Source organism: Bos grunniens, chromosome 11 (assembly GCF_055505025.1).
Source record: "Bos grunniens cultivar Pamir isolate PY7600 chromosome 11, Bosgru_T2T1.0, whole genome shotgun sequence".
NCBI lineage: Eukaryota > Metazoa > Chordata > Mammalia > Artiodactyla > Bovidae > Bos > Bos grunniens.
This window is the reverse complement of record NC_141175.1, coordinates 58,378,877-58,405,622: the sequence shown is the minus strand read 5'-3', so window position 1 is coordinate 58,405,622 and position 26,746 is coordinate 58,378,877. Positions and strand designations below refer to the sequence as shown.

General features: G+C 50.4%; 3 protein-coding genes and 2 long non-coding RNA genes across 8 annotated transcripts; 2 read left to right on the top strand and 3 right to left on the bottom strand.

Annotated features, from left to right (window-relative positions):
- Window positions 1-13,769, bottom strand: RNF181 (ring finger protein 181). 3 transcript variants are annotated; one of them, XM_086326491.1, is made up of 6 exons: window positions 13,730-13,769; window positions 1,744-1,899; window positions 980-1,110; window positions 684-793; window positions 417-491; window positions 1-183 (listed from the first exon to the last, which is right to left on the bottom strand). In XM_086326491.1, exons 2-6 carry the CDS (start codon window positions 1,827-1,829, stop codon window positions 16-18), a joined length of 570 nt encoding a protein of 189 aa, XP_086182617.1. In that variant the 5' UTR covers window positions 1,830-1,899; window positions 13,730-13,769; the 3' UTR covers window positions 1-15. The 3 variants fall into 3 exon arrangements, with proteins under 3 accessions (XP_086182617.1, XP_086182620.1, XP_086182619.1); XM_086326494.1 differs by having other exon boundaries at window positions 1-139; XM_086326493.1 differs by lacking the exon at window positions 13,730-13,769 and having other exon boundaries at window positions 1,744-1,870.
- Window positions 5,256-13,769, bottom strand: VAMP5 (vesicle associated membrane protein 5). Its single transcript, XM_086326496.1, has 3 exons — window positions 13,730-13,769; window positions 6,176-6,313; window positions 5,256-5,702 (listed from the first exon to the last, which is right to left on the bottom strand). Exons 1-3 carry the CDS (start codon window positions 13,730-13,732, stop codon window positions 5,493-5,495), a joined length of 351 nt encoding a protein of 116 aa, XP_086182622.1. The 5' UTR covers window positions 13,733-13,769; the 3' UTR covers window positions 5,256-5,492.
- On the top strand, window positions 9,046-10,943 carry LOC147363128 (uncharacterized). Its single transcript, XR_015136764.1, has 2 exons — window positions 9,046-9,519; window positions 10,674-10,943. It is a non-coding gene; the product is annotated as an uncharacterized LOC147363128 (long non-coding RNA).
- A 2,526-nt stretch (window positions 13,770-16,295) lies between the features above and the next one.
- Window positions 16,296-19,480, bottom strand: VAMP8 (vesicle associated membrane protein 8). Of its 2 annotated transcripts, none has more exons than XM_086326498.1 (3): window positions 19,270-19,480; window positions 17,984-18,139; window positions 16,296-16,738 (listed from the first exon to the last, which is right to left on the bottom strand). In XM_086326498.1, exons 2-3 carry the CDS (start codon window positions 18,065-18,067, stop codon window positions 16,595-16,597), a joined length of 228 nt encoding a protein of 75 aa, XP_086182624.1. In that variant the 5' UTR covers window positions 18,068-18,139; window positions 19,270-19,480; the 3' UTR covers window positions 16,296-16,594. The 2 variants fall into 2 exon arrangements, with proteins under 2 accessions (XP_086182624.1, XP_086182623.1); XM_086326497.1 differs by having other exon boundaries at window positions 19,408-19,480.
- On the top strand, window positions 19,439-26,475 carry LOC147363124 (uncharacterized). Its single transcript, XR_015136763.1, has 2 exons — window positions 19,439-19,569; window positions 24,666-26,475. It is a non-coding gene; the product is annotated as an uncharacterized LOC147363124 (long non-coding RNA).
- The last annotated feature ends 271 nt before the right edge of the window (window positions 26,476-26,746 follow it).

Here is a 26,746-nt window from a genome sequence, read left to right as displayed (position 1 = left end):
TAAATGAAGAAACCTTTAATGAGAACTCAAGATGCAAGAGGAACATGTTGCAGAGGACCAGTGTCCAGCCCTAGCCGCCTCATGTGTACATGGCTCCATGGAGGTTCTCGAGGCGGTGCTTCTGCTGCTGCTTGCGAGCCTGAAGCAAAGAGTGCACACTGGTCGGGGGCCATCCCCAAAGGCCTGCAGGTGAAGGGATAGGGCAGCCGTCGTGGGGCTGGCTCACTGTTTTCAGGCCCCTAGCATTTGGGCAGGAACATTGCCAAGGCCCTTGCCCCTCACCACAGTCACTGGGAAGGTGGCCAGACTCACGGAGTGTGAGCCTACTCAGGCCTCCTAAGGTGGGGAATGAGGGCATCAGGAACAGGGACTCAGGGAGCCCTGTGACCACCCCCTCCACTTGCCCAGCCCCCTACCTTATCTCGCTTGTGCTCCTCATAAGTGTCATCATCAGTGGGCAGCTCATGGCGGCACAGAGGGCAGGAATTGGTCTGAGAAAAGCAGTGCAGTGTACCAGCCCCTCTGGTTTTCATAAGCTCAAAACAACCATCCCCAGCTCCCAATTCCCTACCCTTACCCTCTCCCGTCTCTGATCCCACACCCCACCCCAAAGGTTCATCAACAGAAGAGGCTTGAGGACTAGGCCCAAGGCAGGGTGAGGGCTGGGAGAAAGGAAACAGTACCTTGCTCAGCCAAGGCAGAATGCAGTTGGAATGGAAGAGGTGATGGCAAGGCATCTCAATGGCGGTCTCCTCCTCCTCAAATTCCAAAAGACACACGGGGCACTTGAGCTCTTGAGGAGGGAGTGCTAATCAGGAGAGCTGCCACAGGCCCTACCTCCCAGCTCCCACTCCTGAAGGACACACCTGCCCCAGCCTGACCTGGAAAACTGAAGGGCCAGACTGTAATCTGGCTTCCAGAGTTGGTCGGTCTGGCAGACCTGCCCCAAAGAATTAGTGGAAAGACTTTGTGTTCTCACCAGCCTGAGAGCCCCTGATGACTGTCCTGGGAAGGTTCTCAACTGCAGTCTTGGCAGCGGGTGGAGGCAGGTGGTGATCCCAATCTACTACCAACCCCAAGTCTTCAAAGTCCATCCTATTGAAAAGGGACCTGGGAAGAAGGATGCAAGGTCAGAACCAAAGAATCTTTGCCCCCATAATCCACTAAACATTAACAGACAAATACTCTGCCCGACTAGTCATATTAATAGCTACCCCTGAGTAGTGCTCACTAGATAAAAAGCACAGTGGGAAATGGCTTACAGCAGCTATCAAACAACCCCAGGCCATCAGACAACCCCAAGCCTGCAGGCTGTTTATTTCAGTTTTACACAAGAGAGAGAAATTATTCGCCACTCAGAAATGACCCGATAAAGCCAGACTCCAAGTGCAGTGTAGCTTCCGTGCTTGAAGTGCCTAACGGATATACCTACTCATAGTCACATGGCCTCTACCCTGCCCCCATGACCCGCCTACTTCAGTACCTCCTAAAGCCTACTGCCCTCCAGTCCGGACACCCCCTCTTCCACACTCCAGATCGCTTTTTCCAGGATTCCCTTGCCCTGGTCCGTCCAGGGACGACCGAAATTATCGACTTCCCCCCGAATCTCACTGCGGAATTAACTCCGCAGATTATTTATCTGTTTTACCCAGAAACTGCTGCCCCATATAATCCGCGTTCTCCAGCCAGCCTCAGCCCAGACACCTGCTGTGTGGGCCCTACCTCCCAGCCCCGCACACCCACCTTGCAAGCTCCAGCAGCATGTTTGTTCGAGGATCCCGTTCGCGATCCAACGGCTCGCAGTCGTGTTCATCGAAATAGGACGCCATGGCAGCCCGGCTGTCTGACACAGCCCTCAGACCCCGGCCGTACTTCAGTCTCGCCGCGCTGGCCAATAAACTAGCGAGTTGAGGGAGGGCGACCAATCAGAGTCCCCGAAACGCGGGCACAGTGGCTCTTTCGCCACATAGGAAGAGGAAGTATTCATTTTGTCACCTCTTATTGGCTCGAATAAGTCAGGTGACCAAGGGTTAAAGCCAATGGCAGGGCCCGAGGTGGGTCAGAAAACGGTCTTCTTGGACCCCTCGTCTAGGGTAGGTTTCTGGGAGACGTGAGTGGGTCGCATAATCTTGAGAAGCCAACTGTTTGAGCTATAGGGGTCCTCCATCTGCTCTGTGGCTCAGAGGGTCTCGGCAGGTCAGATCTTACAGGCCTCTCAGAAAGAGGGAGGCGCTGACTCAGGGGTCAAGGTTCTGCGAGCCTAGGGAAGCCTGGAGTCGGGGCTTCTCACTGCTCTGCTGCATCCTCGCCGGGCACTTCAGCACCCGCTGCGCTCTAGTCGGTTCAGGACTAGACACTTGACGCCGCCTCGACTCCCGCAAAACAAACAAAACTTTCCTATTCAGTTCTGCCGTGTTAGGCACAATAATAAAAGGTGGGGTAAACTCCCCCACCCGAGCAGAGGCCTTACCAGCTCAGGGAACTACCTGTCTGTGTGATCTTTTAGCCCATTGCTCAGCGTTTCCCCTAGCTTCTGTAAAATTAGTGGCTTGAATTTAATAAGTAGTTTGCATCTCTGGCACCCATGAATCTCTTGGAGGAGGAAAGGAGAGGTTGCAGCTTTAGGGAAAACAACAACAACAAAAAAAAAACTCCACATGTTGTTTAGTCTCAAAGATCAAATTTAACTGATCTAGGCCTGGGGGTGTGTGTGTGTGTGTACTAAATGATTTGGCTGCTAGCTATCATTTATTTGGCAACTAGAATCATTACACTTATATTGTACACAGGGTATAAATATAAATACTCCTCACAATTATCCAGGAGCTAGTATCATTATAGTCAAAGCTATGGTTTTTCCAGTAGTCATGTATGGCTATGAGAGTTGGACCATAAAGAAGGCTGAGTGCCAAAGAACTGATGCTTTTGAATTGTGGTGCTGGAGAAGGCTCTTGAGAGTCCCTTGGACTGCATGGAGATTAAACCAGTCAGTTCTAAAGGAAATCAACCCTGAATATTCATTGGAAGGCCTGGTTGCTGAAACTCCAATACTTTGGCCTCCTGATTCAAAGAGCTGACTCATTGGAAAAGACTGATGCTAGGAAAGATTGAAGGCAGGAGGAGGAGAAGAAGGTGGCAGAGGATGAGATGGTTAGATAGTATCACCAACTCAGTGAACATGTATTTGGGCAAACACTGGGAAATAATGGAGGACTGCGGGGCCTGGCATGCTGCAGTCCATGGGGTCGCAAAGAGTCGGATACAACTTAGTGACTGAACAACAAGAAGTATCATTATTGCTTTTTACATATGTAAGAACCCAAGTCCGATTCCACAGGACCTCTAAGCAGTGTTGTAGGCCTAAGTGCAATACTCGGGGCTTCCCTCCATCTTTCCCAGGAAAGGCTGATGGTGGTGAGCCTAGAAGAAGTAACATGCACTGTGAAGGTACTGCTGCTGCTAAGTCACTTCAGTCGTGTCTGACTCTGTGTGACCCCATAGATGGCAGCCCACCAGGCTCTCCCGTCCCTGGGATTCTCCAGGCAAGAACACTGAAGTGGGTTGCCATTTCCTTCTCTAATGCATGAAAGTGAAAAGTGAAAGTGAAGTCACTCAGTCGTGTCCGACTCTTAGCGACCCCGTGGACTGCAGCCCACCAGGCTCCTCTGTCCATGGGATTTTCCAGGCAGGAGTACTGGACTGGGGGTGCCATTGCCTTCTCCATGTGAGGGTACAGTTCCATACAACTGGAGGGTTTGTTCTTGTTTCTTTTTCAGTAGCCCTCACTCCCCCTAACAAGGAACTGCTTCTGTTATACACTTAACCCTGAGTTCCTCTTCCCACCTACACTTGAGTTTGAGATGCAGTTAAGTAGGAGAAGGCAATGGCACCCCACTCCAGTACTCTTGCCTGGAAAATCCCATGGACGGAGGAGCCTGGTCGGCTGCAGTCCACGGGATCGCTAGGAGTCGGACACAAGTGAGCGATTTCACTTTCACTTTTCACTTTCATGCATTGGAGAAGGAAATGGCAACCCACTCCAGTGTTCTTGCCTGGAGAATCCCAGGGACGGGGGAGCCTGGTGGGCTGCCATCTACGGGGTCGCACAGAGTCGGACACGACTGAAGCGACTTAGCAACAGCAGCAGCAGCAGCTCAAGCAGTGGCTGCCCTGCTTCCCAGGTCTTGGTAGGACCTTTCCTTCTTACTTGGCCTTTACCCAATGTTCTTTCCTGGTGTCCTGAAGACACTGCCTCCCTGGCCCTGTGCAGTCCTAGAGCTTTGAAAAGCCCGAATTCTTTCCCATAGGGCAAACTCCAGGCCATCCTTTGTGACTCTGCACCTTACAGCATCACATAGGAAAAAGCCCTTCCCTTTTCCTGCCACCTGCTACATACGTATGGGCTTCCCAGTGGTAAAGAATCCGCCTGCCAATGTAGGAGATGCAGGGGACTTGGGTTCAATCCCTGGGTTGGGAAAAGATCCCACGGTGTAGGAAATGGCAACACACTCCAGTATTCTTTCAGGGGAAAAATCCCATGGACCGAGGAGTCCATGAGGTAGCAAAGAGTCAGACACAACTGAACAACTGAAAATACACGCATGCCGCATCTGTAATCTGGTGTAGAGCCTGAGGAAGAACTTGGGGGCAGAAACTAGAGGAGGTACCCAAGGGGGAAGAGCCTCTCTGAAGATGAGAGCCTTGTGAGATAAAGATCATGGGAGTGCCTTCCTCTTTGTCATCCTGTGGGTCCTCTGAAGAGCCCCAAACTCAGAAGAATAACAGATTTCATCCTTAGGAAGACAGACTTAGAGGGCACCAGTTGAAGGTTCTGGTTTGGGGGCTGTTATATCTTTACACCTGCACCCTAGAGGGATCTGTCTGTAAGATTGGATCAATGAGGAAGGGAGAAGATGTCACCTCCCAGGGCTGAAGTCCTTTGGAACTTTCTGTTTTCTAAGTAGCCATGGGGGTGGAGGCAGAGCAGGATGAACCAATCTGAGGATCTTCAAACACACACATCTAAGTCGCTTCAGTCATGTCAGACTCTGTGACCCCATGGACTGTAGCCCGCCAGACTCCTCTGTCCATGAGATTCTCCAGGCAAGAATACTGGAGTGGGTTGCTGTGCCCTCCTCCAGGGATTCTTCCCAACCCTGGGATCAAACCCGCATCTCTTTTGTCTCCTGCATTGGCTGGCGGGCTCTTTACCGCACCACCTGGGAAGCCCTCAAACACACACACACATACACCAGTTTTTACACAAACAGTGGTTTTTACTAAGCTCCAGGTGGGGCTGGCTTGGCATGGCCAGTGCAGCAGGTTGCCCTCAAGGGCCAGTCTGTGGTATGATAGGAAGTAACCAAGGTGCACACATTGAGGCTGCCCTCCATGTTCACTGGGGTGGCTCAGAGGGGAGCAAACTCCAGGGTTCTCTGAAGACCAGAAGTGGCCAGTGTGGCTCTTCAGCCTCTTTTCCAGGCCCTGCTGGGTCATTCCCCAGGCCCCGAGGCAGGGCCTGCATCCTGGACCTGTGGGGCGCTGCTGCCCTTGCTGCTTTGTGGGAGAAAGATGACCAGCAACACAATCAGGAGGATGAGCAGGGCAATGCCCACTGCCAGCCCCATGTAGATCCGGCACCGGGCATTCTCCCAGCGCTTCTTCTGGGCCAGAGTCTTGGTTGTCTTGCTGAAGGCTGAGCTCTGCAGATACCCCCCAGACACAGGGTGGGAGTTAGGGGTTTCCCCAGAGCCCCAGACCACCTCCTACCAACCCCATCCCCACAAGGGGTCTCCTTATCTCCTTGCTCAGCCTCCCCAACCTGTCAGCTCCCTTTCTCCACAAAGCCTGTCTCGGGACCCTCCCAGCCTGACTCCTGGTCTAGACACTGGTGTAGTCCTTGACTCACAGCCCTGAGGGTTCACTCCCAGTTAACAATGCCAGTCTTCAACCTTTTAGGACGATCCACAGCTTCAAACCAAGGCCTTCATCCTTCATGAGGCCTCCCCACCCATTGCCAGCTGGGCTAGGGGGCCCTCAAGAAACCCACACTGGCCTTTGGGTAAGCGTCAGGCCCCACCCATGGCCGGGAGAGCCCTGGACACAGTCTGAGTGCTCCCTCCGAGGGTCCCTCCTAGCCTCTCCCTCTCCCTCTCTGCTTCCCCAGGCCTCACACCATGTCCAGGAGTTGGTCTGAACGCTGCTCCAGCTCCGCCAGCTTCCCGTCACGCTCCAGGACCTTGTCGAAGTTGTTGAGCATGATTTCTGTCACCTCATCCGCCTGCCGCTGGCATCGCTCCAACTCTTTCCCTGCCTGGGCACCAAGCCCAAGGTCAGGGCTACGTGATGCCCCCACGTGGCCCTCATTTGGCCATGAGACCCAGAGGCCTCCTTGCCCCCAGTGTGTGTGTGTGTGTGTGTGCGCGCGTGCGCGCGCAGTGTATGAGTAAGGGGAACAGCATTATAACAGCATTATTCACATAAGGGTCTGATATGTGCTGAATGAAGGGCTGGTCTCTTGGGGTGTATGGCTCACCTTTGGTTCCCCCCTACAATGCCCAAGAAGGCAGGTTCTAGGTCAGCCTTGACTTCCAGCATCTCAGCTTCGTCTAAGGTGCCCCAGGATGAGACCTTCTCAGGACCTGCCCACCCTCCCACAAAGCAGACACTCGGCTCACGTGTTTGAAGTGAAGTGAAGTGAAAGTCAATCAGTCGTGTCTGACTCTTTGTGACCCCGTGGACTACAGACCGCCAGGCTCCTCTGTCCATGGAATTCTCCGGGCAAGAATACTGGAATGGGTTGCCATTCTCTTCTCTAGGGGATCTTCCCCACCCAGGGATTGAACCTGAGTCTCCTGTACTGCTGGCAGATTCTTTACTGTCTGAGCCATCAGGGAAGCCCCACCTGTTCTAGGATGGCCTCAACTCAGTGTGCACCTGCCTTGGGATTTCCCACTGGCCTAAAGAGGTGCAGAAGAACAAGCAACTGAGCTACTTGGCCATAGCCAGACAGGGAGGAGATCCAGCCCACAGAGCTAGAGAGGTCATTTTGGACCACCACATCTCATATAGCCTCTGCTAACCCCATAGACACACACTCAGATTAGATCTCCCTTCCTCCCTTCCCCAGCCTCTGACTGGTCAGGCCAGTTCTGCCTCCTGGCCTGACCCTGCTCCGCATCAATGCTCAGAGTTGACTCCCTGTCTGCCTGGGAGCCTTGGCCTTCCTGGTCTCTGGCCTCCAGCTTTTCAGCTATAGCCGAGGTCTTCTCTGGGATTCAGCTCTTGGATTTCCCAGCCTGGGCAGCAGCCTCATCTGACAAAAGAACCCGGTTCATTTCAGAGGACTGGGAAGGGAGATGCAGGGTCCAAGCTGGGGGAGAGGTCAGGAAGAGGAAGAAAGCATGGGTCACAAGCAAGGAAGAAAGTCGGCTTCAGATACATGCACCGGCAGAGACCCATGGCAGGAGGCTGGAGTCCAGAGACACGCTGCCAGGAGGAGATGAATCCCAGCGGATTAACAAACCACAGCAACTCCCTCCTCTCCCAGCCCAGTCCCCCAGAGCCCAACCCTGTTCTCATCTCCTCCCCACAGAGCACAGGCCAAGCTCACACTCCTGCCAGACTATATTGCCCATTGTCTGCAGCAGACATTTCAGCATTTGACTGAATTCCACTTAAAACCAGAAAAAGGAAAGGGATCTGGTGGTCACAGAGGGCCACCTCCTACTCAGAATCCCCATACAGGATCCTCGCAGCTGCCTTGCACATAACCTCCAAGCATTCCCAGTATATGAGTCCTCTCTCCCCAACTGGACCACAAGCTCCTACGTGGAGGGCAGGGGCCAGTGTCCTGCCTTTGTCTGCCACCAGCCTGGGGACCCAGGAGGCCAGCGCACAATGCTGACCATCACAGGGAGTCAGTGAGTGGGCCAATTATAACTTATCCAAATGCAACTCTGATGCTCAAGTTTGTTACCCCAGTGTATTTCTCTAACCCAGCAGGAGTTTCGAGGGGGCAGGCATCTGAAACCCAAGTAGGTCAATATTTACTCATGAGCTAGAAAAGCAGCCTGTTTCGAAAGGGGGGCCAGCAAACCACAATAGAAGGGTACATTCGGACTGGGGGAAGCCATAGTTGGGGAATGAGGAAATATCATGAAGAAAGCTGAGAAGTTGTACTCATCTCTATCTTTTCCTGAGTCAACCACCATCACCACTATTATTACGACTATATGAATAATCAGCAAGTCTCCGTTACTTGGGCTTCCCCTGTGGCTCAGCTGGTAAAGAATCTGCCTGCAATGCAGGAGACCTGGGTTCGATCCCTGGGTTGGGAAGATCCCCTGGAGAAGGGAATGGTTACCCACTCCAGTATTCTGGCCTGGAGAATTCCATGGACTGTACAGTCCATGGGGTCGCAAAGAGTTGGACACAGTTGAGCGACTTACACTCCGTTACTTGGAGTCTCTCACATTCAAATGGTCCAAGGCAAAAACCTGGGAAGGATTCAAAAATGAGAACCAGGGCTTCCCTTGTGGTTCACTGGTAAAGGATCTGACTGCTGATGCAGCAGACACGAGTTCAATCCCTGGTCCAAGAAGATCCCATATGCCCCGGGGCAACTCCTGAGCCTGCGCTCTAGAGCCCATGAGCCATAAGTACTGAAGCCCATGTGCCCTAGAGCCTGTGCTACGCAATAAGACAAGCCACTGCAATGAAAAGCCCACACAGCACAACTCAAGAGTAGCCCCAACTCTTGGCAACTAGAGAAAGCCCACACACAGCTACGAAGACCCAGTGCAGCCAAAAGAAAAATAAATGAATAAATAAAAACTATTAAAAAAAAAAAAAAGAGAGAGAGAACCACTGCTAGAAACTGGAACGCTGCACGTCATTTTTTTTCCTATTCTAAATGCTACAGCTGTTGTTATCTTATTCTCCAGCGTGGGGTGATGTTGGGTCACATTCTTCTGGAGAGCTGGCTGTGCCTCCCACTGTAAGCTGCATTCTCCATCCCCCAGTGGCAAAGTCAGGCCTGTCTGGAGCCTAGATGGGCTCAGGCCTGAAAGAACACATTCACTCCAGGGAACACACAGGCCCGAGGTTCAAGTCTCTGGGCCTCCTTGGCGTCTCTCAAGCAGAGCAGAAAGGACACTATATGCATGAGTCTCTGTCGGCAGTGATTAAAATAAAGAACTGCGGGATTTAAAAGGAGATAAGAGACCAGAGGGCAGGCTTCCTGCCACACAGAACTCAGCATAACACTTGGCACACAGTGGATGCATGGAAAATATTTTTGAATGAGTTGGGGCTGTTCTTGAAAAGATGGCTATAGGCTGGGGGAAAGAGATGTATATGGTACAATCAGAGGAGAGTGATGACTTCACACCATGAGATACAAATAGAGAGTGTTGGAGTTGCCGACAGACAAGTGATTCCTGAGAACCGAGATGGACCAGATAAGGTGGAGCTTGGACACTCCTGCCACACGCAGACAGAAACATACTCCAGACAGAGGTAAGGGTGGAGGGGCAGGGTGGGGCCTGAGAAAGCACCAAAAAGTCAAGAAGTGGGACTTCCCTGCTGGTTTAGTGGTTAAGACTTGACGCTTCCACTGCAGGGGACACAGGTTTGATTCCTGGTCTGGGAACTAGGATTTCACATGCAGAGTGAGGTAGCCAAAAAAAAAAAAACAAGGATGCTCTCCCAAAGGGAGAGATGGATGGACCAAGAACTAGTGTAGGTTTCTGAGCCTGGAGGAGAATTTCTGTGTTGGTGGTAGACTGGCACGGACGAAAGTGAGATAACTCAGGCCAGAAGCCACTGGAAGGCATGTAGAAGTGCCATCAGCAAGGGTATGTGGAGATGTCTGGAGGCTGGGGGAGGGTGGAAGGAGAGAGAGGGAGGGTGAGAGAGAAAGGAAGGAAGTGTGAGAGGCACCTCCAAGAGTGGCGGGCAGGGTGGGGTTGAGGGACAGAGGGTAGTAGTTACAAAGGAAATTGACAGACCGTTTTCCTGTGTGCAGAATATGCCTCCTTCATTTCTCAAATCTCCCCTCAGGTTTTTCCGGCCAGAAACAGCTGGTTCCTTGGAAAAACAAAGCTCTCAAAAAACCTCCCGTTCAAACGTTCCTGTCTGCCCTTTTTCTTGGTTAGTGCTTACGAAACCCTAGGCCAGCTGTCACGGTTGTCATCCTTAGAGAGACCCACCCAGGCAGTGACCTGGGGTATCAACTCCTTCCTGGGTCAGTTCACACCTGAGCTCAGAGCTTAAGAGCTGCACCCTGCATTATAGCCGCCAGCACCTTCAAACCCTGCCTCTGCTGCTCAACAGCTGAGCGACTGGGGACATGACCTTTCTGACCCTCCCTTCCTCATCTATAAAGTGGTAACAATAACATTTCCCACATTAGCTAAGGCATGTGATGTATTAGAAATAAAATGCCTAGAACAATTCCTGAATGCTCAATAAATAACAGCCATTATTATTGTTATAAGGTCACCTGGAGAAGGGAATGGCAACCCACTCCACTATTCTTACCTGAAGAATTCCATGACAGAGGAGCCTGGTGGGATTTAGTCCATAGGGTCTCAAGGAGTCAGACACAGCTGAGGGACTAACACTTCATATATTGCTATAGCCCAATTTTCCCTAGTTTTTTTTTTTTTTAGCTGTCAGATCCCAGGAACCACACAATACTTGTGGTTAATAAATCCTCTTTGCCGCAACTACCGAAGCCCACACGCCTAGAGAAGCCACTGCAATGAGAAGCCCACATGCCGCAACTAGAGAGTAGCCTGCGTGAAGCAACAAAGACCCACCATGCTCAAAAATTTTTTTTTAATAAATAATAAAATAAAATAATAAATAAATGAATCTAAAAATTTTTTTTTAATAAAACTCAAATCTTTTTACAAAATACACAGCCAAGCAAGCTCTTCCCTATGGCCAACTTGTGCACATAATTGTTTCTAACCTATATATAGAACTTGACATGGGCCTTTGATAACTTACATCTAGTGCATTTCCATCAGGCATTGCAGGCTGTTGAGAAGGTTTTACATCTTGACAGTAATAACAGCTCCCAATCAATGGGCACATACTCTGAGCTAAGCACTGAGCTGCTAGCTGACTGCTCACTTTATCTCGTTAAAGCCTCACAACATAACACTGAGAAAAGTAACCCTATCCCAGTTTTATAAGAAACCGAGGCTCAGAGGGGTTAAATCACCCATCCAAGGTCACAGAGTCAGTGAATAGAAGATCTGGGAGTTGAACCGACTTAGACTCCAAGGATCACATTCTTAACCGTTGTGTTAAACTGGATGGTGGTAAAGGGAGGTCAAATGCTTTAGCTGACTGGCTAAAGACACATCAGACCTTTTGATGCTGCTGCCACTGCTGCTGCTAAGTCACTTCAGTCGTGTCCGACTCTGTGCGACCCCATGGACTGGAGCCTACCAGGCTTCTCCATCCATGGGATTCTCCAGGCAAGAACACTGGAGTGGGTTGCCATTTCCTTCTCCAATCCATGAAAGTGGAAAGTGAAAGTGAAGTCGCTCAGTCGTGTCTGACTCTTAGCGACACCGTGGACTGCAGCCTACCAGGCTCCTCCATCCATGGGATTTTCCGGGCAACAGTACTGGAGTGGGGTGCCATTGCCTTCTCCCTTTGATGCTGCCAACTCAATTTATGTGCAAATGAGGAAGGCCCGTGGCTCAAAAACCCGAACTGTTTGCACAGTGCATAAGTGAGGACCATCTACAAGATGAATGAATCAAGTCATTCCCCACTCAGTTTCTACCTTTCCCATCACTATTTCGTTCCTACTCTATTATTCCCTGTATTATTCCCATGACTAGCAAGGGAAATGCCCAAGAAACACTTATTAACTGAATGAATCAGCAAAGAAAAGAAAAGGACCTCCCTGGTGGTCCAGTGGTTGAGACACGGATTCAGTCCCTGCTCTGGGAGGATTCCTCATGCCTCAGAGCAACCAAGCCCATGCACCCCAACTACTGAACCCCACACACCCTAGAGCCCATGCTCCACAACAAGAGAAGCCACCACAATGAGAAGCCTGTGCACCACAACTAGAGAGTAGCCCCTGCTTTCCCCAGTTAGAGAAAAGCCTGAGCACAGCAACAAAGACCCAGAGCAGCAAAAAATAAATAAATAAACATTAAAGAAAAAAAAAAAGGAGAAGAAGGGAAAGGAAGAAGGACCAGGTAGGGAAGGATCAGATGGGAAGAAGAAAGGGAAAGTGCGAGGGTGGACAAAGGGGCAGGAGTGAGAGAAAACACAGAAGGGAAGGGGCCAGGAGACGGTTGGGAGAAAGATCAAGTCTCAGGCTCAGATCTACTACTTGCCTGAGATGAACCTGTGAGAGTCCCAGAGTTTTCCAGTACTCCCCAATAAATGATCCCATCCTCAGCCTTCACTTCAGGAGTTTCCTCTTCTCACCAAGTGCTAAGGGCCAGCTGCAAGCCCATCCTAACCCTGCCTGATTCCTTGCTCTGCATGCTGGGAAATGGGCTCCAGGCTCTGTCCCATTCTCCAGGCCTCCCTCGGTTTCCTGGCCCAGCTTTAGAGCTCATTGCTACCTTCCTGCCCGGCTTCCTCTTCCTGCCTCCAGTTCCCTGGAGATGAGGCCATCTTGGCATCTCAACCCCTAGCCAGACCACATCCATCACACCTCTGCTGCTTCTCCATGGCAGGATCTTTTTTTTTTTTTGGCTGCACCATGCAAGGATCTTAGTTCCTTGATCAGGGATCAAATCTATGCCCCCTGCATTGGGAGGTCAGAGTCATAACTGCTGGACCACCAGGGCAGTCCCTGCATGGCAGAATTTTAAGGCACTAAGCCTGCTTCCTGCTGGACACAACTTCCTGTGAGTTCCAGAGAAGGGGAGAAGCGACTGACACCACCTGCTTCTGACACCTTTGCCTTGGAAATGACAAGCAGGGACAGAGGCCAGAGTCTACAGCACAGAGTAGGGGATGACTCAACTCAAGAATGTGTCCCTTAGGTAAGGCTTAGAAGGGAGTCAAGCTATGCCCCACTAATAACTTCCGTGGAAATTTTATTGTAAACATCTTCCTTTCTCTTTCCCCAGGAGAAGGAGTTTGCCCTCCAACACCCTGCCACAGGACTGGCCTGGCCTCTACCACCCCATCTGCTCAGGTTTCCAACTCCTGGGCCAGACTTGGCTCCTCACCGCCCCAGGAAGGGCTGCAGAGGTCATCATATTACCCACCACTTCTCAGGAGCAGGTTCTGAGCGCCAGACAGATCTCTGCCATTGTATCTCCTTCAACCTCCTAAGGACCCAGCCAGGCAGGTACTTCTGACCCCACTTCACCATGCGGAAAAAGAGGTTCAGGGAGGCTAAGTGACTTGCCCCGGGGTCACAGAGCGTGTAAGTGGCCGCCACCAGGACATCAGCACGGAGTCTCACTCCGAAAGCCAATGCGTAACTGCTCGGCTCCGGCAAGTCCCGCTCACTCACTGGGCGCGGGGCAGCCAGGACCGGCAGCTCCGTACTTTCCCTCCCGGGATGCACGCGGGGAGCGAAGGGTCCGGACGGGTCCTGGCTCCCGGCCGGCCGTCGTCACCTCGCCGGGGAACGGGCGCGGGTCGTGAAGGACGCCCCCGCCCTTGGACTTCGGACTGCCGCCCCGCACCCTCACGCTCGCCCTCTGTCCCCTGCCCTGCCCCGGGCCCTCACCATCGCCGCAGCCGCCTCGCCCGCTCCAGCTCTTCTGCCCAAGTGGCCGCAGTGCCAGGGGCCCGGGAGGAAGCGGAGGGCGGGGCGGGGCCTGCCCGGAGAGGGCGGGGGGCGCGCCTCCTCTGAGCGGCAACGGAGACCGGGTCAAATCGAAAGCTGCCGGCTATGGCTCCCGGGATCCGGGCACAGCGCCTCTCGAGGGGCTGGCGGCGCCCGGCTTGGGAGGATTCCCCTGCATCGTGAAGTGGGGGCTCCACCTAATCAGCCTGGTGTCAGATCTACACCTCAGGAGTCCTGTGTATGAAATGGTCAGAGTGGAGTGGGCTCGGGAACGCGGGCTCAACGGGTCCTCTCTGGAACTGCATCCAAATCAGGCAGAAGAGTTCACCTGGAGTTCACCTGGAGAGGCATCATTTGTTCATTCAACAGGCGCTCGAAGGAGCGCCATTGTCCCGAGCTGTGCTAGGGGACTGGAGATGCAGAGAAGAGCCCGGCCAGTGTCCCTGCCACCTTAGTGAGTGCAACTCACCCATAACCAAAAACCGACCCCCACCCCTCCAAAGTTCTGAAACTGAATAAAGTTTATTCACAATAAGTATCATGAATGCACTGCCTGACACTGGATTGTACATTTGTGTGTGTGATAGTTGCACGGTCTGTGTCTGATTCTTTTCGACCCCATGGACTGTAGCTCACCAAGCTCCTTTGTGGGATTCTCCAGGCCAAAACACCAGAGTGGTTAGCCATTCCTTTCTCCAGGGGATCTTCCTGATCCACTGATCAAACCCAGGTCTCCTGCATTGCAGGCAAATTCTTTACCATCTGAACCACCAGGGAAGCTCAGATTGTACATTTAAAAGGGTTGATTGTATGTTTTGTGAATTTCACCTCAATAAGACAGACTCCAGTGGGGAAGGTGCTAGCCCTAGCCTTTTATTTCCCCTTCACTGCATGGGCCATGGCAGCCCTGCCCTGATAGGATGAGCTTCCTCAGTTGGAAGATGAGGGAGGCTGGCGTGTCTGTCTGTCCAGAGCCTTCCTGAGCTGAATCTGTCCATCTTCACCCTCTCCTTTAACTGCTGCACAGAAGCCAACACCAACCAGTTCTCTACCTGGCCTCATACCAACCCAACATCTCAAATGTGGCCCCTCTTGAGGAAGGGGGTGTTGACTTCCCTCTCCCAGGTTGAGGCCCCTGTGAGCAGACCCCACCCTCACCCTGGAAGATATAGGTCCCACTCACCCCAGTTGCTTGGACCTTGAGTCTAGGAGTGGACCGAGAAGGGAGAGGATGGACATGATGGTGACCAAGACTGCCCCCCCATGGGCTCTTCAGTGCTTTCCTCCCTTCCTAGTTTTCAGAGCATGCTTCTAGAACTGGATTGGCCAGTACTAGTCCCCAATCCTGTCTCCCAACCCCGCCCCTTCCAGACTTCTTCCCCCAAACAGGGCAGAGATGACAAGAACCCTCCCCCCAAACCAAGATGCACTGGGCACTGGAGAGAGTAACAGTGATGGTGGGACCTGGTGGGGAGGAGGGAGGCCCAAAGACAGAGAGGGCCATTGTCCAGGAGGGGAAGGAAAGCCACAGGCCCTGTCCTGTGACACTGACTGTATCCAGCCACGCGACACGGTGAGAGATGCTCACCCCCTCAGGACTGCTAAGACCCAGAGGCTCTGCTAAATTCCAGAAGGACAGTGGCAGACAAAAGACAAATAGAACTTGCAGAACCACAGGAGAAGGAAGAGCAATTTAGTTCCTCTACCCTCCCCCACCCCTCCCTTCCAGACTACAACAGGGCCATGGAAGAGAAATGCCGATGATAGTGGGGTAGGAGGGTGGGAGGAGGGGGGGATTTAGATTTCTAAATGCTCTGCCTAGGAACACTGCATGTCTCAGCTAACATTTCCAGCAAAAAGTAATTTTAAAAAATAAGGGGCTTCCCGGGTGGCTTGGTGGTAAAGAATCCACCTGCTAATGCTGGAGACACGGGCTCAATCCCTGATCCAGGAAGATCCCACATGCCACAGAACAACTAAGCTTGTGTGTCACAACTATCGAGCCTGTGCTCTAGAGCCCAGGAGCGGCAACTACTGAAACCCAAAGGCCCTAGAGCCCATGCTCCGCAACAAGAGAAGCCACTGCAATGAGAAACCCGCACACCGCAACTATAGCATAGCCCTTGCTTGCCACAACTAGAGAAAAGCCCACTCAGCAATGAAGACCCAGCACAGCCAAAAATTAAAAAAAAAAAGAAAAAGAATGAAAGACAATGGCAAGATGCAGAGAGGACACTTAGGAGTTTTATATACCACCCTAAAATGCTGGGAAGGCCTTGAATTTTCCATACTCCAAGAGTTCCAGAAAATTCCTGCTCTTGAGACCCATGATGGAATGAGGGGCGATAAAAAACAGAGTTTCCATCTTTCTTCTCCAATCCTATGCTCTCTACCCCTCCAACAGCTTGGGCCTCCAATGGGAGAGTTCTGCCAGAAAGTGTCCTGGGGAGAAATGAAATAGAAGGGCCAAAGGCACAGTGGAAAGGGAGAAAGGACCTCACACGCATAGGGATACCGAAAGGTCTTTATTGCCCACTGGCCACCCTCAGTTCCATCAGTTTTCCAGCCATGTGCTAGGCCCTCTGGGTCTCTCCAACCAACTCTGAGGACCCCTGAAATGCAGCCACAGTCCAGCTCTTTCTTTCTGGGGACCAAGGTGTTCCCTGGGGCAGACAGGGGGCTTCAGAGTGCGGGGTGGCAGGACCGAGCAGCATTCCACGTGAAGAAGGACAGGAGAGAGGGTCCCCCTTGGCATGCACCAGGGAAGATGGCGGCCGAGGAGGAGGGCAGGGAGGGAGGGGTTCCCTAAGTTGGGATGGCGCCAGTGGCAAAAAGCACGATGAAGAGGATGATGATAAAAACAATCACACAGATGAGGACAATCATCTTCACGTTCTTCCACCAGAACTTCCGAGCCACCTTCTGTGACGTCGTCTTGAAGTGCTCTGACTGTTGGGGATAAGGCAGACAGAGACCCACATGCCGTCCATCTAAATATTGAAGTGCTAAGTGGAGGTAACAGATTGCTAAGTAAGACAGCTTATGTCCTCCTATCTTGACAAATGTACCTTCAGAACCATCTGGTGGGCCAAGTTCAAATTTAGAATTCGTGGTCCCCTGCCTTCCCCCTTCTTTTCTCACCCCTGCCCTGCCCTCCACACTGGGCTTTTGACACATGCTTCTACCCAGGCTTGTGACAAGGGCACCACAACCTGCCCTTAGGAGGGCAGACAATCGGGCTGAGGGGGTGCAGGCTCCAGGGGGACATATCTTCCTGGTTCTATGGCTTCTGGCCCCATGAGGACTGCTGAAGCCAGAGGAAGGGGTCAAGGCAGTACAGGGGCTGGAGTTAAGGGTAAGTGTCCTTCCTTCTCCCAGCATGAGTTGCAAAAATTGTTTTCTTGGGCCCTGCTCGCCAGATCAGGCTGAGGACAGAAACATTAAGTCTCCAGAAGTTAAATGAGCAATACTCAAGATTACACGCAGGACTCCAAAAGCCATGTCAGTCTCTCCCTGTGGACATGGAATCTTAGGCTCCAGCTGTCTGCTGAACTTTAGAGTCACTCCTTCCCTGAGCAGCTGGCTTTGGCCTCTAGCTGGAGAGACAGGAGACTATCTAGCCAGATGTGTAGGAGATATTATTCTAGCCTTCAGCTAGCAGAAGAGCCTGGGATTAAAGATTTTTACTGCTCTTCCCAGCTTCTTTTTAAAGCCGGCTCAGCAAGACTCTAACAGTTTTTCACCGCCTGCCTAAAAACCTTGGGGAAGGCCAACGGCCCTAAGAGGATGTTCTGGGGCCAATATTTTTGCCCTGGGATGGCCAGATCCAAATGAGAGTCAAGGGCAGCCTTCAAAAGGAAAGTCAGTTTCATAGGAGAGAAACCTAAGAAAGCACAGGCAGACTGAGCCATCCGTCTCAGAAAATGCCTCCATGGATCCACCCCCGCACCCCCAAATCTGTCATTAAACCCAATTCCAATCAGTGGAGTACAGCAGTATCAGAAGTGGGGCCTCAGCTCACGTCAATTCCCAGCACACATGAAAAGACAGACTTCCCTCCTTCACTCTGCCACCATGATCACCACACCCCCAGTAATCTTCCTTCCCCCTTTTCCTCTCATCCCCTGGGAGTGAGTGCGGGGTGGGGGGGGGGGCTCCCCGGGGGGTAGGGTGAGGGGCTCCCTGTCATCTCACTGTGGCTTCCAGATCCTCTGTCTTGTTGCGAAGGTGGTCCAGGTTCTCTCCCCGGGCCAGGATCCGCTCCACATTCTGAGTCATGATATTCTTGACCCCTTCCACTTCATCCCTGAGGTTCCGCACACGGTCATCTCCTCCTCCACCACTGGCCTCCTGGGCAGCCACACAAAGGGTTAATTAGGCCAAGAGTTGGAGGGACTGAGATCCAGACTCAGAGGCCAGAGGAGGGGGAGGCCTGAGGTGGACTTTAGCTTTTTGCAATGCTTGAACTGTTTGCAAAGAAAATGTTTTTCTGTAGAACTCGGGTAATCAAAACCAAATGCCTTTATAAGCCCCAGATGGTGAGAGCCATCCATGTTAGGAGACAGACAGGACCCAACTTCTTTGTGGATTCTCAGGGCCCTTGACAGAACAAGAAGCAACCACCAAACCCCTCTCCACTGCTTCCTTGTTCCTCAGAGAGGGTAAGAGGAGACAGCTGAGCCAGTACTTCCCAATGCACAGCTCCACCTCTATGTAAGAAATTCCCAGGTCCCACAGGTCCTCATTAAAAATGCCTGTGCTGGGCACGGACCACCCTCACCAAGCCCACCCTCTTTCTCAGACAGTGGCTGGAGAACTGCTCCAGCCTCCTGGGCAGCCTGATAGCTGTGGCAACCAGGCTCCAAGTCCCTCACAAGGCCCCAGGAGAGAGAACAGTTGGGCCACAAACTTCTGCTTTCCCCACCACTTGGCACCACGCGCAAGCACCAGGCCATGGCCTGCTCAGGCAAGTATAAAAAAAAACAGACAGCCTTGGCGTTGGGGGAAATGGAGGGCAAGTCCTCCCAGGCTGTAGCCTCGTCCCCAGGCTTCATGATAAGGTTTTTGAACAGGGAGGGGAAAACACTGTTAAGCTCCTCCCTCCCTGACCCACTCGACTTCCAGAAACAGATCAGGGGTGGGGGTCGAAACTGTCGCAGAGAACCAATTTCTGAGTCTTTTACAAACCCTCAGCTCTCTTCCCCCGGGGTGGTAGATTCCTTGGACTCAGTAGAGAGACAAATTCTTTGGGTTTCTGTACAGGGATAAAGTGAGAAGTAGAGGGGGATTCCAGCCGATAGGCTGGGCTCTGCCTTCGGAACCGCACAGGCACAGCCCAGGAATGTCACAAAACCCGCCGGCCGGCAGCGGCTGGAGAAGGAGATGAATTAGGTTCCAGCCACCCGAAGCACCAAAGCCCACTCCAGATCAGCTCAGGGGTCAGGAGAGGGAGGGAGCAGAGAAGGAGCAGGAACACCCACCCAGGCAGCTCAGACCTATTTGCAGCCAAGCTGTCAAAGAAGAAACTTCTCTGGCAGCCGCTGGCCCAGCCCTTCGACTTTGCCAACCAACTTTCCTTGGGTAATCCCCGGCCCCTTCTTCGTTTCCAGCTCTCTCACCATGTTTCCAAGCAGCTCGGGCCTGCCGGCAGCTGAACTCGTTGACTACTCGGTTTCCTCCCAGGCGGCCGTCGGTTCACTTCCTGCTTGTCCAACTTTCAGCCCGCCCCCGCCAACCTCGCATCCCAGCGGCTCCGGCCACACCTCGCTCAGGTTCTCCAGGTAGGCGGGCACCCTGCGCTGCCCTCCCAGTCTCCTCCGGAGCCGGGGCTTAGGCTTAAAGCGACAGGGTTCCCGGGCACCACATTTCTTCTCACTTAGAAACAAGAAAAGATCAGGCAGCCCTCCTTGGTTTCCGGATGTAAAAAGGCAGCCGTCTCCTTTTTTAAATTTTTTATTATTTTTTGGGGGGCCGCACACGCAGCATACAGGCCCTTAGTTTCCCAACAGGGCTCGAACCCGCGCCCCCTGCAGTAAAGCAAAGAGTCAACCACTGCAGGGCTAGAGAAGTCCCTCACTTTTTTTAAAAAACGTTTTTATAATGTCCTCAGTATCTGATCCCCAATTGTTAAAGAATAAAATCAGCCCTAAGCACTCTGTCAGACCTTGTTCATGTGGAAACAGAACGCAGATATGAACATTGCTTACTGGACAACCCTTGTTCCCAAGTTGTTTTAGTGCAGAAAGCACTAAAACCCCCAAAGTCTGAAATACTGTGATCCTGGGCTCTGGTGTCAGAAGCTGCAGACCCTGAGTGAACCTCTTCATATCTCTGGTCTTTGCAGGTACTGATCCTGACCTCAGAGGGTGGTGGTATGGAGTAAAAGAAAAGCTTACACCATGTACCTAGCACAGCCTGGAACAAAGGGCTGCCCACTGCTCAAATCAGGAAATGCTGGGTCACCAACTCTCCTATTCTAGAGTTCAACCGTCCTGCACCGCCCTTCGGGGGCCACCTTGAGGGTTAGGGAACCCCAACAGAAATGAGCAGATGACTGCCCTATGGACCAGAGAGGGGGCCCAGGGCAAAGGATTTTACCACTGACCTGGCTGCAGGCCAGAGAAAATCCACCCTTCCCAAATGGTGTTTATCAAGACAGAAAAACAATAACAGACCTGTTCAGAAGGAAATAAACATTCCTGTCCCACCCCAGAAGTAACAGTTCCAAGAGGGAAATGGCAGCTTCTCTTGACAAATGCTTCTTTTTTTTTTTGACAAACTTTTTTTAAAGAGCTTAATAAACTTTGGACCTCCATAGCATTTGAAGCGGAGAAGGCAATGGCACCCCACTCCAGTACTCTTGCCTGGAAAACCCCATGGACGGAGGAGCCTGGTGGGCTGTAGTCTATGGGGTCACTAAGAGTCAGACACGACTGAGCGACTTCACTTTTCACTTTTCACTTTCATGCATTGGAGAAGGCAATGGCAACCCGCTCCAGTGTTCTTGCCTGGAGAATCCCAGGGACGGGGGAGCCTGGTGGACTGCCGTCTATGGGGTCGCACAGAGTAGGACACGAGTGAAGCGACTTAGCAGCAGCAGCAGCAGCAGCAGCATTTGAAGATCCTTTATTCTAGCTTCCCAGGTGGTGCTAGTGGTAAGGGACCCATCTGCCAGTGCAGGAGACATAAAGAGATGCAGGTTCCATCGCTGGGTCGGAATATCCCCTGGAGGAGGGCATGGCAACCCATTCTAGTATTCTTGCCTGAAGAATCCCATGGACAGAGGAGCCTGATGGGCTACAGTCCATGATCTGCAAAGAGTCACACACGACTGAAATGACTTAGCATGCACACACCTGAATTTTGATGGATAGTAACAGCCTGCTTTCACCTAAAACGTGGTACCCAACTCCTCATCATTCTTAGAAAGGCAACAATGAAGCCAAGCAGAGGTGGATCAGTATCTTTGATCTATCCTTTCTTTCTTTTTAAAATTATTATTAAATTTTTTGGCTACACTGGATTTTCCTTGGGGCAAGTGGACTTTCTCTAGCTGTGGGATGCGGGGATTTCTCCACTGCAGTGCTCAGGCTTCTCTTGTTGCGGAGCATGGGATCTAGAGTGTGGGGGCTCAGTAGTTACCCCTCGGCATGTGGGATCTTAGTATTTGAACCCAGGATCACACCTGCATCCCCTGAATTGGAAACTAGAAGTCCTAACCACTGGACCACCAGAGAAGTCCCTGTTGATATATATGATCATTGTCCAGTACAGTAGCCACTGACCACAAGCAGCTGTTGAACATGTGAAATGTGGCTCATCCGACTGAGGTGAGATCTAAAACATGCCAGATTTAAAAGACTTATTATGAGAGAGAGACTGTAAATATCGCTTTAGTAATTTTATATATTCATCAATATGTAAAATTGAAATAATATTTTTAATCTTTTTCTTTTTAAAAAAAATTTGTAATTTGCTTTATTTATTTATACTTTTGGCCATGCTGTACCACATGCCAGATCTTAGTTCCTCAATCAGGGATCAAACCCATACCTCCTGAAGTGAAAGCTCAGATTCCTAACCACTGGACCACCAGGGAAGTCCCAAGTGCTTTATTTTTTATTGAATTATAATTGATGTACAATATTATATGTTCAGTTCAGTTGCTCAGTCGTGTCTGACACTTTGGACTCCATGAATTGCAGCATGCCAGGCCTCCCTGTCCATCACCAACTCCCGGAGTTCACTCAAACTCACGTCCATCGAGTTGGTGATGCCATCCAGCCATCTCATCCTCTGACATCCCCTTCTCCTCCTGCCCCGAATCCCTCCCAGCATCAGAGTCTTTTCCAATGAGTCAACTCTTCACATGAGGTGGCTAAAGTACTGGAGTTTCAGCTTTAGTATTATTCCTTCCAAAGAACACCCAGGGCTGATCTCCTTTAGAATGGACTGGCTGGATCTCCTTGCAGTCCAAAGGACTCTCAAGAGTCTTCTCCAACACCACAGTTCAAAAACATCAATTCTTCAGTGCTCAACTTTCTTCACAGTCCAACTCTCACATCCATACATGACCACTGGAAAAACCACAGTCTTGACTAGATGGACCTTTGTTGGCAAAGTAATGTCTCTGCTTTTGAATATGCTATCTAGGTTGGTCATAACTTTCCTTCCAAGGAGTAAGCGTCTTTTAATTTCATGGCTGCAATCACCATCTGCAATGATTTTGGAGCCCAAAAAATAAAGTCTGACACTGTTTCCACTGTTTCCCCATCTATTTGCCATGAAGTTATGGGACCAGATGCCATGATCTTCGTTTTCTGCATGTTGAGCTTTAAGCCAACTTTTTCACTCTCCACTTTCACTTTCATCAAAAGGCTCTTTAGTTCCTCTTCACTTTCTGCCATAAGGGTGGTGTCATCTGCATATCTGAGGTGATTGATATTTCTCCCAGCAATCTTGATTCCAGCTTGTTCTTCTTCCAGCCCAGCGTTTCTCATGATGTACTCTGTATATAAGTTAAATAAACAGGGTGACAATATACAGCCTTGACGTACTCCTTTTCCTATTTGGAACCAGTCTGTTGTTCCATGTCCAGTTCTAACTGTTGCTTCCTGACCTGCATATAGGTTTCTCAAGAGGCAGGTCAGGTGGTCTGGTATTCCCATCTCTTTCAGAATTTTCCACAGTTTATTGTGATCTACACAGTCAAAGGCTTTGGCATAGTCAAGAAAGCAGAAATAGATGTTTTTCTGGAACTCTCTTGCTTTTTCGATGATCCAGCGGATGTTGGCAATTTGATCTCTGGTTCCTCTGCCTTTTCTAAAACCAGCTTGAACTTCTGGAAGTTCACAGTTCACATATTGCTGAAGCCTGGCTTGGAGAATTTTGAGCATTACTTTACTAGCATGTGAGATGAGTGCAACTGTGCAGTAGTTTGAGCATTCTTTGGCATTGCCTTTCTTTGGAGTTGGAATGAAAACTGACCTTTTCCAGTCCTGTGGCCACTGCTGAGTTTTCCAAATTTGCTGGCATGTTGAGTGCAGCACTTTCACAGCATCATCTTTCAGGATTTGAAATAGCTCAACTGGAATTCCATCACAGCCGGGAGCCAGTGTGAAGAACTCCACCCGTAGCAAAAGTCATGAGGAAGGAGGCTCAGCATACACAAAGGCGGGATGGAGCCTCAGAAGTCCCCCTGGATATTCTGGAGCATCCACCCCCAAAACCAGAGTCTGCCTACTTTACTGCTTTGTGCTCTCACCTACACCTCTGACTTTACAGGGGGCTGTCCCTGACCACCATCTCTCTCGTGAATAGGTTCTTCTGGCCACATGTGATTGTTTAGAGCCTCCCAACTGTGAGAGGCATAAGATGTTCTGAACTGTCTAAATACAGATTCCTTTGAGCAGTTAAAAGATTGATTAGAAATTGTATTGGTGAAGGGTTTTTCACTTGTTGGGCCAATGTTTGCTGCTAAGTCTCCATATCCCTTACCTACTGTGTCCCTGGCAGTGTATTGATTAATATAATTGGTGTAAGTAGTAGCTTTAATGTTTGTAACCTTGGACCCTGGAGTTAATTCTTTTTCTTGTTATAGCCCACCACACCTTTGCCCTATAAGAATGCAACTTTATCTAATGCTTTTGGAGGGTGGCGCCTGACTAATCACCTTTAGAGAAAAATAAGTTTTCTGAAGAAAGGGTCTTAAAATGTTAACAGGCCTCCGGGCCAGAAGATGATGTAAATCACCTAAACTTTTACATATGATAAGTTTGCAGGAAGAAAGCCTGCCTTACTGCTGACTCTACCCCTTCCCCCATTATCCTCTATGCATAACTTAAGGTATAAAAACTACTTTGGAAAATAAAGTGCGGGCCTTGTTCACCAAAACTTGGTCTCCCCATGTCGTTCTTTTTCTCACCTTTTGGCTGAATTATTCAGCCTCTTTTCTCCACTAAATTTTTTCACTGATTTATCTTTATTTAACCACTCTTTATATCTTTAATTAACATTTAAATAAGCTGTTGTTTTTTGATCGCCGATGCTGTCTCCCCTTCGAAACCCCTGACTCTACCCGGGCTGGACCCTGGCAAGTGGCACCCGGACAGGCTTTTTGAAGGTAGGTCACATTTGAAAATTAAAAGAAGGGGAGTTTAAGTATAGTTCTCCCCATCAAATCTCGCAACATGCTCTTTTCGTAATAAATATTTTAAATACTGATTCAGCCGGAACTACTGCAATGCTTCGCCATTGGTGCCCGGAGCAATTGAATGCAAAACGATTAGTCAAATGGAAGGACCTCCTCTCAGGACAATGGAAGGGTCCTGACCCATTATTAACTAGCAGTTGAGGATGTGCTTGTATTTTTCCACAGGATGCAGATTCTCCGATTTGGATCCTGGACAGGCTGATTCGCCATGTTGCAGTCCCCCAGACATCCGGTTCCCCCATTGCTTCCATCACAAAAGAGGAGGGGCACTCCTCTGCCCCTGCAGCCGCAGCACAGAACAGCCGCCCGTTGGGAGCCGCAGGCCGGACCAGCCTGGGTGCCGGGGCCCAGCGCACAGTGCTTACAGCCGGTAGCCCCACCAGCATCTCTCTGCGCTGGCTTGGCTGTAGCTGAGCCCCAGGCTGGTTCAGCGAGGGAGCAGGGGCGGTGCCCGCCAGCAGGGGAGGCAAGATAAACATCAAGATCTCCGCGAGACCGACAGGGCTTCTGCAGCACGAACTCCAACCAGAAAATAATTCTACTTATTCTGTTTTGGCTTGTCTACCCTCTCCTTATGTTTTTCTCTTTACCAACGATTCTGGAAAACTTAATGTACATATGACTTTCACTGGTGGACCCAATGTAGTGACTTGTGAACAATGCATGCTCTCATCTTGTTTAAACCCTCAATATAATGTTTGCTCCTTTGTAGTGTTACAACGTCCACCTTATCTTATGATGTAACCACTTATTGATATGTTAATTATGGTCTCGCTGTGTTATAACAACTACAAGATTTAATGTGATCGCGACAGTTTGTGGGCCTACTTATTTTAGGAATATCAGCTTTAATAGCAGCAATTACTTCTGTTACTACAGCAGCAATATCATTGACTCAACAAGTGCATACTGCCCAATATGTTGACACCATGTCTAAAAATGTTTTGCTAACTCTAGCAACACAGGAAGCTATAGATAGAAAGTTGGAGATGAGGGTAGATGCCTTGGAGGAGGCAATAATGCATATTGGGACTGAGTTATAGGCTTTAAAAGTGAAAATGGCTCTGTCATGCCACGCTGATTACCGGTGGATATGCGTGACATCTTTGAAGGATTCTTTGGCAGAACATTCAGAGGCTCGCGACTGAGCTGCATCTGGCTGTTTTAAGAAATAAAAAGGGGGGAGATGCCGGGAGCCAGCATGAGGAACTACACCCGTGGCAAAGGTCATGAAGAAGGCTTGGCATATGCAAAGGTGGGATCGAGCCTCAGGAGTCCCCCTGGAAATTCTGGAGCATCTACCCCCAAAACCAGAGTCTGCCTACTTTACTGCTTTGTGCTCTCACCTACACCTCTGACTTTACAGGGGGCTGTTCCCGACCACCATTTCTCTCCTGAATAGGTTCTTCTGGCCACATGTGATTGTTTAGAGCCTCCCAACTGTGAGAGGCATAAGATGTTCTGAACTGTTTAAATACAGATTCCTTTGAGCAGTTAAAAGATTGATTAGAAATTGTATTGGTGAAGGGTTTTTCACTTGTTGGGCCAATGTTTGCTGCTAAGTCTCCATATCCCTTACCTACTGTGTCCCTGGCAGTGTATTGATTAATATAATTGGTGTAAGTAGTAGCTTTAATGTTTGTAACCTTGGACCCTGGAGTTAATTCTTTTTCTTGTTATAGCCCACCACACCTTTGCCCTATAAGAATGCAACTTTATCTAATGCTTTTGGAGGGTGGCGCCTGACTAATCACCTTTAGAGAAAAATAAGTTTTCTGAAGAAAGGGTCTTAAAATGTTAACAGGCCTCTGGGCCAGAAGATGATGTAAATCACCTAAACCTTTACATATGATAAGTTTGCAGGAAGAAAGCCTGCCTTACTGCTGACTCTACCCCTTCCCCCATTATCCTCTATGCATAACTTAAGGTATAAAAACTACTTTGGAAAATAAAGTGCGGGCCTTGTTCACCAAAACTTGGTCTCCCCATGTCGTTCTTTCTCTCACCTTTTGGCTGAATTATTCAGCCTCTTTTCTCCACTAAATTTTCTCACTGAGCTATCCTTATTTAACCACTCTTTATATCTTTAATTAACATTTAAATAAGCTGTTGTTTCCTGATCGCCGATGCCGTCCCCCGTTCGAAACCCCTGACTCCACTGGGGCTGGACCCCGGCACATCACCTCCCCTAGCTTTGTTCATAGCGATACTTTCTAAGGCCCACTTGACTTCACATTCCAGGATGT